This window comes from Panthera uncia (genome assembly GCF_023721935.1).
Source record: "Panthera uncia isolate 11264 chromosome B2 unlocalized genomic scaffold, Puncia_PCG_1.0 HiC_scaffold_24, whole genome shotgun sequence".
NCBI classification, from domain to species: Eukaryota; Metazoa; Chordata; class Mammalia; order Carnivora; family Felidae; genus Panthera; species Panthera uncia.
Genome location: NW_026057580.1, coordinates 36,620,358 through 36,633,975, shown reverse-complemented (window position 1 = coordinate 36,633,975; position 13,618 = coordinate 36,620,358). Strand labels below are relative to the sequence as shown.

Genomic DNA, 13,618 nt, shown 5'->3' with positions numbered 1-13,618 from the left:
TAATTTTTCTCAAGATGACCAAATTAGCCTAAACATTTATATCTTTTTTTCCCATGTGTTGTTAATTACTATACTTAATCAATTAATTGACATAGGTTATACAATCTAGATTTCAACTAGCAATGGCTAGGGTATATCCAGGATATATACAAGAATACATCAAGAACTTACATATAAAAATGAACAACAATGAACTTACAAAGCAAAATTGATTAATGAATAGAGGATTAGTTTATGTAACTAATGTAACTAGAGGTTTATATATTTCTTGGTTTATAAGTGTTCTGCAAATTAACAGGATTTCACTCCTTCAATATACCACAAATAGTTAATTCAATGAGGCAGTAATTATATATAACCATTATGTATAACCAAAATAGAAAGTACTTCAAAATTATCGAAAGCTCTCTTCTCCAGGGTCATCCAGAATTGTACAAGTCAATTTCCTAGTACTTTCTCGAGAGTCTTAAATTCAAATACAGTATGAAAATGAGGGAAAACTCTAGATGGCATCTCTCATGTAAGACAGCAAAGACACTTCACCACATAAGCCTCTTCCCAACACAACAACCAGAATGCAAATCCTTTTTATTTGGAAGCTTTACTCATTACTGACTTACACTTGAAGAGGAACCAATAAAATTTCCCTTAGATATTTGAAGTAATGCAATAAAGTTTCTTTTTTGCTCTTTTAGCATGTATTTTTATAATGAAAAAATAGCTATACTCACATTTTCCATTGTAATATCATTAGAGGCATTCATCAGATTCACGCTTTTGTCAACAGCCACAACCCCAACTATCGAGTCTGGCTGTGTCACAGAGATCCTAAGAGAGACTTTCTCAGATGGTGCAGCATGAGTTTTACTCCAAAACAGCTTTATCTAAGAAAGAGAGAAAACAGGATTGATTTATGTGACTTTTTTAAAGCATTACTTACATGTCTCACCAACAGCAGTTCAAAGGACTCAAAATCTAGCAGAGATTCTCCATTTGCCTTGACTCAGGGATCATTCTAAAACCATACATAAGCCTTCTCTGGGGGAAGGAATTTAAAAAAAAAAAAAAAAAAAAAACTTTACTCACAGTATTTGCAAGTAATAGAACTTCCCACAGTGGCATAAATCTGAATTTTCCTTCACTTCTCTATCTTTCCTCTTCCCTTTCTCCCACACCCCTCATCCCCCAGCCAATACTAAAAAGAAGACAGCAGTGCCTGGCACACCTGGGGAGGGTCAGTATCCTGGAGGAGGAACAGGAAAGAGCAAAGAAACTGGAGATGCCCACGTGCTGGTAACCTGAACTTAGAAGTGAGCCCAGGGAGAGGCCCCTTGGGGACTCACAGAACTCCTGTTGGGGACAAGGAGATGTCTTTCCAACTGAAGAGGTGATCAGACCAAACACTAGTTAGGCCCAATGCTCTGTGTCCCCATGGCTGCCTGAACTTCCTCTGTTCATTACATTCATCAAAGATGGCCCTAACTCATACTTCTTAATGAGCCTCAATCATCTCATCACAGCAAAACGGAATGGCTTTGTCATGAGGCCCCTTCATACTAAGAAGGCTCATCTTGTCTAGCTCTATTTCAACATTCTACTGCTGCAGTGACTGTACTACCTGACCAAAACTGCCTTACTGTTCCCCTCGACTTGACTGAACAGGCTTCTTCCTGACCATAAGCCCCTGATTCTCCCTTTACTTACAGCATTTACTTTAGAAAACTTGAAATTGTAAATTCTTTCTCTGTCCCTTTGAAATGTAAGGCTTCTCCCAGCCTCTTGCCACTTTTACAACCCAGGAATGTCTTTCCCAAGGACTTGGGAGCCAATCCTTTGAAATGTAATCACCAAAAAAGAATCACTGATTGATCTCCCAAGGCTCTGTGGGAGGATAAGACCCTAACTTATACATTGACAGTTAGCAAACACAGATGGCCTAATCACATTGACCAATCTCTTCTCAGTGTCCTCCAGTACCTTTCCACAAGCTCATTCACTGCTTAAAACTCTCCTGCCTTTTGGAGCAACTGGGTGGCTCAGTCATTTAAGTGTATGACTTCAGGTCATGATCTCACAATTCGTGGGCTTGAGCTCTGCATTGGGCTCCACGCTGACAGTGTGGAACCTGCTTGGGATTCTCTCTCTCTCTCTGTCCCTCCCCCACTTATGCTTTCAATCAGTCAATCAATCAATCAATCAATCAATAACCTCTCCTGCCTTTTGTTTTAATGAAGTTGAATTCAATCTCTCTCCCCTATTGCAACAGTCTTGAATAAAGACTTGCCTGTTTAACTTGTCCAGTGAAATTTTTTATACATATACCCTTTATACCACTGTATCTAGTTTACTTTTAGTTTAAGTTTCCCCCACGTATACCCAAAATGAAGGGGAGCAACATGTTCCAGCCTTGTACTTCTCACTCTTGACTCTGCGCCTCAGAGACCCTATGGCTTCCATGTACACTTACGAGTGGATGATTTCTAACCCTCCACCTCTTGTGCTTTCCACATCCCATCCAGTTCAGTCATTACCAAACATCCAAAAGACTCGTTAATTTTCCCTTGCTTAAATATATTCTATTTTCAAATTTGTAGTTTCTTTGTGAGTAATGGAATAAACATATAAAAAGTAGAGAAAGAGGGGCGCCTGGCTGGCTCAGTCAGTAGAACATGTGACTTTTGATCTCAGGGTTATATGTTTGAGCCCCACATTGGGTGTAGAGATTACTTAAAAATAAAAGTAGAGGGGCGCCTGGGTGGCTCAGTCGGTTAAGCATCCGACTTCGGCTCAGGTCATGATCTCACGGTCCGTGAGTTCAAGCCCCGCATCGGGCTCTGTGCTGACAGCTCAGAGCCTGGAGCCTGCTTCAGATTCTGTGTCTCCCTCTCTCTCTGACCCTCCCCCGTTCATGCTCTGTCTCTCCCTGCCTCAGAAATAAATAAAACGTTAAAAATAAAAGTAGAGAAAGATATATCTTTGCAAATATAGCTGAAATTATATTTATCTTTCATATCTAAGAAATTTCTTGGAATTATGCTATTTATATACTCTGCTTCCTCAAAGCCAACAACCTCTTACACTAAACTTTTTTAAAACTTGGTCTCACTTTCAAAGATATATGCCTTAAGTCCAACTCCTACTTTAGAATTCATCTTTGTTATGGGATTAATGGAATCACTACAAGTCAAAATTTGCTCTCTAACAATAACAGAGCATACCAATATCTTTGAAAAAACTTTTCATAAAGTGAAAAATAGAAGTCTGTATTCTATTTTGACAAAATTAATTAACAACTGTCAACATAAGACATGTATGACTACTACAACCTCTCAGAAGTTTAACAAACTAAGCAAACAGAAATGCTATCAAAGAATCGTACTTGGCAAATCAATACTTTTAAACAATGATTATTTTGCCTAAAAAAACCTGAGAAGGCAGCAGCTCTCAGAACAATGGCTCATTTTATTATGCACTGGATGATTCAATTCCATCATGCACTCTTTCAGCCAGGTTACTTTTCAAAGTTGAGGTTCAAGGGGGCATCCCACACAAGCCATACACCTTAAGCTACAAAAATCCCTGGTGCTTTTGGAGACCAAACTCCACACAGATCTCCACATGCAAGGTAGCCAAGCGTCCTGTAAATCTGTCCCGGGTTAGATTCCAGGCCCATGAAACGGATAAACCAAATCTGGGCTCTGCTTCCACATATCACTGCTGACGGCCTCGTTCCCTACACGTGCTTCATTTCACTCCCACGCCAGTATCAGCACCACACAAATTCTGTATTACTGCTGGAACTGCATGCCAGAACAATATGGACCCCGCCATTTGAGAAATCCTGAAATAACTTCAAGAAATTGAGTTCAAGTCTTAAAGCCAAGAATCATAACTTACAAATAAGACCCACACTGCCCAATAACTCCACATGTGAAAATCTGTATGTGGCAATAATACTGAAGGGATTTAACCATAGTTCTAGAAGTATAAATTTCTAACCAATGTTATTTAATGATACTTTTCTAAAGAAATATTGCATTTCTCAGACTTCACCAGTATGAAGTTTTCTTCTCACATCATTACCTTAAATCTTACCTTATTTTTAAAAACAAGCTGAACAGGAATTTTTAGAACATCATTTATAATTTCTCCATCATCTTCAATATAATACACAATAATACAGGCTTTTGGAGCCCAAGAATTTTCTGGTGTTAAAGAGAAGGCTGTTGAATTTTGCTTGCCTACAGCCACCAACTGTCCCCTGGATATTACCTGAAAAGAGTAGCAGAAGAGTTTCATTTTATGCCAAAGCTAATGAGACTCTCAACTGCAGCTATATTTAACACAATTTTAACCATACACACAAACTGTTGACTTAAACCAACTTCAAAGCATTTTTCAGTGCAAGGAAACCTCCCTGACCAACAGAGAGAATATAAGCCAGGAAACAGAAAAGGATAAGATAAAGAAATAACTGACTGAGACATCAGTAGCTTCACAGTTAATTTATTTTTGAGTAGAGAATATAGAGCACCACTGGGGAGAGCTGAATTAGAAAGATTCAAATCTATGGGTAGCAATTTTTATTTTTTTGTTTTTCTCATACTTTATAATTTTCTACGATGAACTTATGTGGATTATCTCATAGAAACTTAAATTTTAAACATAATGCAAGATTTAATCACCCATCTTAAATTGGAAATGCAAATATAGGTGAAAAGAGAAAAAAGGAATTTGATTGCAATACAAAAAGGGCAGGCTAAAGGGTATGAGACTGAATTTTAAAAATTAGTGAGTTTAGTCTAGGGGCGTCAGGGTGGCTCAGTCAGTTAAGTGTCTGATTCTTGGTTTCGGCTCTGGTCATGACCTCGTGATCTTTGAGTTCGAGCCCCCTGTTGGGCTCCACGCTGATGGCGCAGAGCCTGCTTGGGGTTCTCTGTCTCTCCCTCTCTCTCTGCCTCTCCCCTGCTCACACACACTCTCTCTCTCTTTCTCTTTCTCTCTCTCTCAAAATAAAGAAATAAACTTTAAAAAATAAACATAAAAATTAGTGAGTTTCGTATACACATAAGGGAGACATAAGGTAGCTCATTTGAGATGATTCTATAAGAGATAATAAATTTAGATTCTCTATTGATTACCATATAGCTTAACTCCTTCCTTAGTGGCTTGTTGCCACTAACCACCAACTCAAAAGGTGATCCCACCTAGAAAAAAAAAATCTTAATTAATGAATACACATTAATGACAAAAGAGTACAATTATATTGTAATTAAAAGTGACTGCACCCATTACCTTTATATTTTCATCTCTCGTTTTTAGTTGGATGTATGCTTTACTGGGAGACTTAAACATACCATGAACTGCCATGCTACTCACACTGTTAAGAAAAGAGGCCTATAACAAAAGAAAAGGGAGCTATAAATTTTCATCCTTAGTAACACCCTGAGAAAAAATACTATCTGTTTTACAATTCCTGAAAGGCAAATGCACTTTTCCTTTTTTCTCTCGTAGGAAAAATCTGTTCCCCAGCCATTGGCTCTTCATCATTTTATAGCTTATACTGTAAAGAAAGTGACAGCTTTAAAACACAGAAGAGGGTCTTCATCACCATGATCTAAGAGGAAAAAGTGTAGTCCTAATTTATTTCAGAAACAAAAGCATATTATCGGGAAACTCTGTGAGAAGAGAGAACAAAATGAGAAAGGACTCCTTTCCTTCTCTCCACAACACACAGTCCATTTACAAGCAAGAAATCATATCAGCCCATGTGATCTACCAATAGTGTGAAACTCAAAGGGCCAAACGTGTGGCAGAACCAAGTAATGAAAAGAAAGATATCAAGAATGGTTGGGGGTGGGGGGATCTCAGATGAGCCACTCTGAGAAGGAACTCAGCAAAAGAGTGTAGGTTTAAAAAAACATTTTCCTTTTTCATTTCAGCTTCTGCCAAAATACACTTCCAAATGATTGAAAACCAATCTAGGCTGGAATTTGGGGAGCTTCTTCATCATAACTTCAGATTGCTATATTTTACTGTGCTCTTCAGAATGAATTTATAAGGAAACATTTCGTCTACCCCTCACCCACTGTTATTACTTTTAACACTCCCCCATTTTTTAAAATAGAAACATGTGTCTACTTCCTACTTCCTGTGCACTTTGACTTCTAATAGGTTGAGTGCCTACCACGAGGTTACAATTTTAATGATGTTGTTGCAGTAACATAATGATGAGAAACAGATGGCACCTCCAACTGTAGCTCATTGGAATCATCCAGGATTGGGAATTCAATTTTAAAGATTCCATTTTGAGGGACAGTATAATTTATGATCTGGACAGCTTCTAGTTCCTGGTTCCTGCTGCCCCATCTGCTCCAGTACTCGGAAGAGTTTTTCTGTGTCACTGTTATAACTACATTATTTCTTCTTTCTTCAAAAGTCAGTCGATTGCCATCAGCACGGGTTACCTTCACCTAATTGTCAAAACACAACAGTTTAAAAACGGGTAACAAGAAAAATAAAGAATTGAAGTTCAGTTGAATCTAGTTCCCATCTGTGCTACTCCCATGAAACTGAACTCTCAAAAACTGTTGGCAGTACCCTAACCTCCAGATGAAGCACTCTCTCTAGATAGCATCCAACACTACTGACCATTCCCTTCTTGATATTATTGCTTCTCTTGCCTTCCATGGTTCCACAACTGCCTTCTTTGTTCCAAAGCCCCCTTTCTGCATCCTCACAGTGTCCTTTTGGGTTCCTCCCTCCTTTCCCTAAATTGGGGAATTTGTCAAGGTCAAATTACCAGTTATCTGTGCTTCTCTTTTTCTCAAAGACCTCATCCCTCTTACTGCTTTCCTCACCTTGCTCTGGAGCTCATACTCAAAACCTCCAAGTTCTACTTGCAGGAAATTTCTACTTGTATATCCCTGTCACCCCAAATTCAGCACATCTATAACTGAGCAGCCATCTTGCCTCTTCTATTTTTGCTAATACCACAATTCTGCCGACTTAACATCTCTGGATTTCCCCCTCCCTCTTCCCACCTCCCAAATCCAATAAACACCGAGTCTTATACTTCTCTCTTGCATCCTCTCCACTTGCACATCCATCCCCTTGAGGCTACTCAACACCTCACTCCTGGGCTACAGCCATCCTCCCGCACATAGCCTGATCGGTCTCCCTGGAATACTGCTCTCACCACACCCCTCCAACATTCATAAGGCACCTAGGCTCTTCACTGACTAAAGCATAAAGTTCAAAAACATGCATGTGCCATTTAGGATCCTCTACAACTCCCCCCACTTCACCCCCTGTTTTCACTCTCACCACTCCAGGACACAAACTCCCTGCTACAATTGAACTGATCCGGGGGAAGGCACCTGAACTTGAGAAGCAAGGCTCTCACCTGTGTCTCAGTTCATCTCGCTCTCCATCTCCCACCCCTACACCAAACATTTAAAATCCTACTGATCTTTTGGGGTGCCTGGGTGTCTCAGTCAGTTAAGCATCTGACTTCAGCTCAGGTCATGATCTCACAGTTTGTGAGTTTGAGCCCTGCATCAGGCTCTGTGCTGACAGCTCAGAGCCAGGAGCCTGCTTCAGATTCCCTCTCTCTCTGTCCTTCCCCTGCTCACAATCTGTCTCTCTCTCTCTCTCAAAAACAAAATAAATACTTAAAAAATATTTTAAAAATAAAATAAAATCCTACTGATCTTTTAACAAATAGCTTACATCTTCCCCTTCCATAAAGCATCCTTTAATGACCCTCATCCCTATCCCAAGGACAACTCTTCCTCCCCAAACTCTCAATGTTTCACTCTATTCATTGGGAAGTTACCATTTGCAGCCTCAAGGGGTTTTTTCTTACCTTTTCAAACTAAATTATATGATCATTGAAATCAGGAATTATCTAAAACTTCTCTTGATCCATTCAACAAGAAGAGAGAGCTTCTTTCTTTAAACCAGAGATCAGCAAACTATGGTGGGCAGGGAGGCCAAATCCAGTCTTTTTGTAAATAAAGTTTTATTAGACACAGCCACCCTCATTTGGTTACAAAGTAGTTACGGCTGCTTTCATGCTACAATGGCAGGGTTAGTATCTGTCACAGAGATAATATGTCCCACAAAGCTAAAAAATATTTACTATCTAGCCCTTTGCAGAAGAAGTTTGCCAGCCCCTGCTTTAAATCACTACAGAAATGGGGACACCTGAGTGGCTCAGTTGGTTAAGCATCTGACTTTGGCCAGGTCATGATCTTATGGTTCATGAGTTCAAGTCCCGCATCAGGCTCTGTGCTGACAGCTCGGAGCCTGGAGCCTACTTCGGATTCTGTGTCTCCCTCTCTCTCTGCCCCTCCCCCACTTGTGCTCTGTCTCTCTGTCTGTCTGTCTCTCTCTCTCTCTCAAAAAATAAACATTAAAAAAATTATTTAAATCACTACAGAAATGTATTCATGACATTGACATTATCCTGCCTTAAATCATTATTTGTCACCATCACAAAAACTGTGAATCCAGGGTAGGGACTGGGTTCTTCTTAATTCTGTAAGCCCCACCCAGCAACCTGCCTTGCACATTGCCAAAATTCACCTAATAAGTGTTAAATAATAATAATAATAATAATAAGTAGATTTAATAATTTTTAATGCAACATCTTTGCTAGAACTAAAATTAGTCATTATGAAAATCAAACTGAAATTGAAATATTTTTACTAACATCTAATTCTTTCTAGTAATTTATAAAAGCTTTGATGTAGCAATCCAAATCTAACTTAAATTGCTTATTAAAATTTTTTTGAGGAAAACACTTCTGTTGGAAACTACTTTTTTAGAAAACTTAGACAAAGTTCATTTGGGAGCAATTCTATATATTTCACATATCTAAAGGGGAAAAGTAATTTATCTACTTTGGGCTTAATTTTTTTGAAAAGCACTGAAAATATTATCTGCCATTCTATTTCATTAAACTGAACTTACTGCTTTAGATCGTTAATAAACATGCCAACTTACAGTGGCTGTAAAGTTCAGAGATGGCTTCAAGACAGTAGCATAATCAAAAAACTCAATGATGTAATCATGTTGCTTGAAAAATACATTAGAGCTTGCATTTCTTGAGATACCTGTTTTGGAAATTGCACCATTTAGAAAGTAAATGTTACACTTCACGAACAGCTTCTATGCATCAAATTTCTCTATCTAAGCTACTTCTCCAAGAAGCTAAGGTATCAGGGCACAGAAGCCTCATTCCCATACTGGCTTGGCCATGAAGAGAACTATACAGTTCTATTACATCCTCCATGGACCCCTCCTGAGCGCCATTACTGCTATGTCCACCCACAACATGTACACTAAAAATGAAGGCCTTGACTGAATCACCTTTTGCTCTTTTGGAGTTTGGTGAAAGCTGTTGATAGCAACAGAAAGATCCAAGTAATTAACTCTTATTTTATTACTGAGAGAGAAAATTGCTCATGAGCAGACAAGAGCTCAGAAGATGTTAAATGATTAAGAAAAAACAAAACAAAACAGAAGATGGTTAGTCAGCTGAATAGTTTATGTAGTTTTCAGGTTGAAAAGAAAGAGCAGAAGTGGAGAAAATTACAAATACCTATTACATGTGGTTGAAAGATAGACTGTCATAGAAAATAAGTTCCCCTTCCTTATGAAAACATTCTGCAAGAGACATTAATTAATAGTCATGACACATTCAGCATTAAGTAGCATCTTTACAAAGGACCCCAAATGAATGTGCTAGTTATAATAAGAAGAGAGAAGAGCACCTTGTAAATAACTTTACCTTCGCTTCAAAGTCTACAAACCTGTAAGTGATTCTGTCACTGTGGCTAAAATTTCCACCGGCCCAGGGGAAGACAGATACATGTATTCAGAAAACCCTTCTGAAAAATCCATTACTTTCTTCATTTCTTCATCATTAAAAGAGAAGTTTGCAGATCCATTTATCTGTTTTGTTTAAAATAATTCAATTTTACTCTTCACTTTAGCAATTCAAATTTTAGAAATAAAACTCAAACTAAGTCACAAAAATTTGATAGTTCTGGTTCCATTTTAATCCCTATAAAAGGGTAAATTCTCATTTGTCCAATGCTAGAAAACTCTTGATTTTATTACATTCAATTTTTTAATTCAGTATTAAATCTTATTTCTATAAAAATTATCACTTATTGTGTTTCCCCATTTGAAGTTATAAGATCTCTGCAGAAGTTACCTTAAAATTTTTCGTAATATTTTTCTTCCTGCCCCAAAAGGATAAAGGTAAAAATGTAAGTGTTACATCTCCTTTCACTGGCTTCCCGTATGTATACCTGAAAAATAATAAATGGTTTTTTCTACATTTTCAACTTGATATTCTCAAAATAGCACATGAAAATATTACTTTCAACAGCATACACTGGCAATGCAACTTAAAAGAATTATATTTTTAAAGATACTCTCACTGCAAATTTTTAAAAGTAAACATAGCTTGGAATATCCTTAATAAATAGTGAACCTTGAAACTAAGTCTCCAAAATGAGAAGACTTTTAACTACAATACTTCAAAACCGTTCATAATACATACTTTACCTCTAACCATTTTAGAGACTCCAGAAAATCTAATCATAACTGCAAGTGACAGTTTCCTGTCCAAAGATCTTTTTTGAATCACGAAAATGTTTTATTCCTAGAAGTCTGAACTGGCCCATTAACTGTGTGCCCAGGACACGTCGCAGCTTTTGAACATTTTTAAATGTTAGTTGAAATTTCAATCGCCCAAGGCCCATTGTTGCACGTTCCGATATTAACCAGGAGGGTTTACTAGACCGAACATACTGGAGCACCAAAATGTGCTCATGGCTATCAAAACTTGAATTTTTGCAGAAAAATGTAAAAGAAGAGTCATTTTCTTTACCCATAGTACCAAAATTATCTTCTTGAATCAACTCTCATCTCTGCTGCTTTACGTTCCATGTATTAATTTTATTCCTCTCATGATGGGAAATCTCTTCATGTGAAACAGAGAGGCAGTCTTTGGTAAACCATTTTACTGCCAGAAAGCCTTTTTTAAAATGTGTTTCCTGGGTTCCTTCCATCTCTATTGTGTAATAAATGCTCGGCCAAACACGGAAGTCAATTTTGCTTTGCACTCTATAAATCTAACAGTAAACTCCTGTTTCCTGAATCCATTAGTTGAACATGGAAACAGCCCCTCATCTGGATCAACTCAACTCAAAAGCCAATGGTAAAATATAGCACATTCCAAATTAAGGAGAATAAAATAAATCCATTTTCAAATGTATCACCCAAATGAAGACAGTAAAGTTAGTGGAAATCCTGCTCAGCAACTTCAGCACCAATTCATTCATTCAAAAGAGAGTCCTCAAACTTAGTATCGCTTTGTGCCTTGTTAAAGACTAAATAAATGAATAACTAGGATACCGGGACATAATACTGTAAAAGAGTTATATCACATGATCGTACAGGGGGCTTGAAAATCCAGACATAATTTAAGGTATTCTCAGACACAAATTTTTTTTGTTGTTGTTTAAATGTCAAGCAGATTTAGTTTTCTACACCCTAAGTTAATCATAATAATTGGGAAACAAGGATACTGACAGTTATTGTCCTAAATAAATCTGGAAGCATTTGGAATAAACTAATGATTCAGAAAATAATAGTTTGGCAACATTTAAAAAAGCAAATCACACATATTCTAGGACCGTATCATTAACAAAACAAGGATTTTTTTTAAACAGCCATAGGACAAAAGATTTACAAAATGATACATAAAAAATTGAGCCTATCAATTTTTCTCCCACTTTTTTTTCCATGTCATTTCCAGGATACAAATGTCTCAATTCATCAAATAATAAATACATTTAAATAAACTTTAGATTAAAGAATATTTTTTTAATTTTACTGTCTGCAGAATATACAGAAATAACTAGATGTGTGCTATGTTATTTTCTTTACAGTCCTCTAGAACTTTCTGTGGTTAGCAGAAAAGAGTCCATTATTTATTTTAATGAGGTGGGAATAGTGAGCAGATGTTCACATCAAAGCTAATAAACAAATGCAGATTTTTATTCATATCAATTAAAGATTTCAAAAGAAAAAAAAAAAAAAGACTGTTAACCTTCTCTGGGAAATTTCCAGCAATGCTCTTTACATTAACTATGCCTCGATGGGACAGATGGCTACTAGCAAAAGAAAGCCCAAACTGTTTAGCATCTGCTCATAGGATCATCATCCCCATCATCATTTCCATCTTTTCTGGGACACAGTATTTATAGAATAGGCCTATGCCAATTTTTATAGACTGATAAAAGACTCAGCTGGTCAAAAGATTTCCTTAATCTGTTGCAAAGATATACAGTATATCCTCAATGTGAATGTAAGCCAGCCTCCCACAATTATGTAAGCCAATTCCTTGCAACAATCTCTTAATATATATCTTCTACTGGCTCTACTTTTCCGGTCGAACCTTGGCTGATACGCATACTAACGAAAATGATGTGAGTACAATGTGGTGAATGCTAAAGAAATACTAGGAGCCATCACTATGGTCATGCTGTTCTCAGGCATTAGTATTTCAAAGAGGCTTAACAAACAAGAATCAGGATAAAACTACAAGGGTTCTTTTTTTTTTTAATCTAATTGGTTTTATTAAGCGATTCATGAATCAGCAGCATCCCCTCTAGCAAGTAAAGAGATGCTCCTGTAAGGGTTCTTACTACACTAGCGGGGAGGAGGGTGTCAAGAGACCCACACTCCCTAAAATTATATATAAAACTTTCTGAAGAGTTAGCAGAGTTTAAGAATCACTGTTCTAACTGATTGTAGTGAATCCCTGGCACAGCCCTTGGAAAACCAGAAACAGAAGCAAAGAAGGCATCCATACTCAACCTAATCCGCAAGGACCCTGATGGTCTGTGTAGATTTGTACTCACTGTTTTATAAACACTAGTCAAGAAACTCAAAATAAAACCCAGACAGAATCCTTAGCCTTTAGCTAAGATCAAGGGCAGGATAATAATTATGTAAAATGCAGGCATTTATGTGTTTTCTAAACCATAAGTCCATCCATGGTACCCAAATTCATATTGCAAGCCACCTCTTAGTTGAACACAGGCAGAAAACTAAGTTGTATATAAATTGTAGACACATTTTTGCCTTTGTGTGTTGCATGGTTTTCACATGGTTTTTTTTGACAAATAAAATCTGAAGCAGAGGTCCTCAGAATGTTTTGTCTGTGGGCTGCTTCCACAGGAGACTCACGCCCATCATTGCCACTGTCACAAATCCTCACCAAGAGAGGAATATGGTGATGAGCAAGCAGTAAGAGGGAGTCTAGTGTCTATGAGATATTACAAATAAAGTCTGAAACTAAATACATTTCAGAAACCAAAGCACAGCTACTGACCCATCAAAAGTGAGAGCTACAGAAGGTCAGTCCTGGAATAAGCCCAGCCCACACTTTTTGAGAACCACTAGTCTGGGACTCTGAGGATGCTTTTTGCCTTAGTAAAACGAAATGCGATCTGTCCGAGCCACCGGATCAAAATCATGAGCGCCATGATACATCTGTCATATGGCGGGGGGGGGGGGGGGGGGGGGGGGGGGG

The 13,618-nt window shown here is 37.7% G+C and overlaps 1 protein-coding gene across 1 annotated transcript in view; it reads right to left on the bottom strand.

The window, feature by feature from the left end:
* CD109 (CD109 molecule) overlaps window positions 1-13,618 on the bottom strand; it is a 161,706-nt gene that overhangs the window by 51,862 nt on the left and 96,226 nt on the right. The window contains exons 12-19 of the mRNA XM_049653909.1: window positions 10,226-10,322; window positions 9,819-9,960; window positions 9,010-9,119; window positions 6,249-6,473; window positions 5,296-5,397; window positions 5,142-5,207; window positions 4,096-4,272; window positions 732-884 (exon numbers count right to left, since the gene is read on the bottom strand). Of these exons, the coding sequence (XP_049509866.1) occupies window positions 732-884; window positions 4,096-4,272; window positions 5,142-5,207; window positions 5,296-5,397; window positions 6,249-6,473; window positions 9,010-9,119; window positions 9,819-9,960; window positions 10,226-10,322 (1,072 nt within the window). The remainder of the gene's footprint in view (window positions 1-731; window positions 885-4,095; window positions 4,273-5,141; window positions 5,208-5,295; window positions 5,398-6,248; window positions 6,474-9,009; window positions 9,120-9,818; window positions 9,961-10,225; window positions 10,323-13,618) is intronic.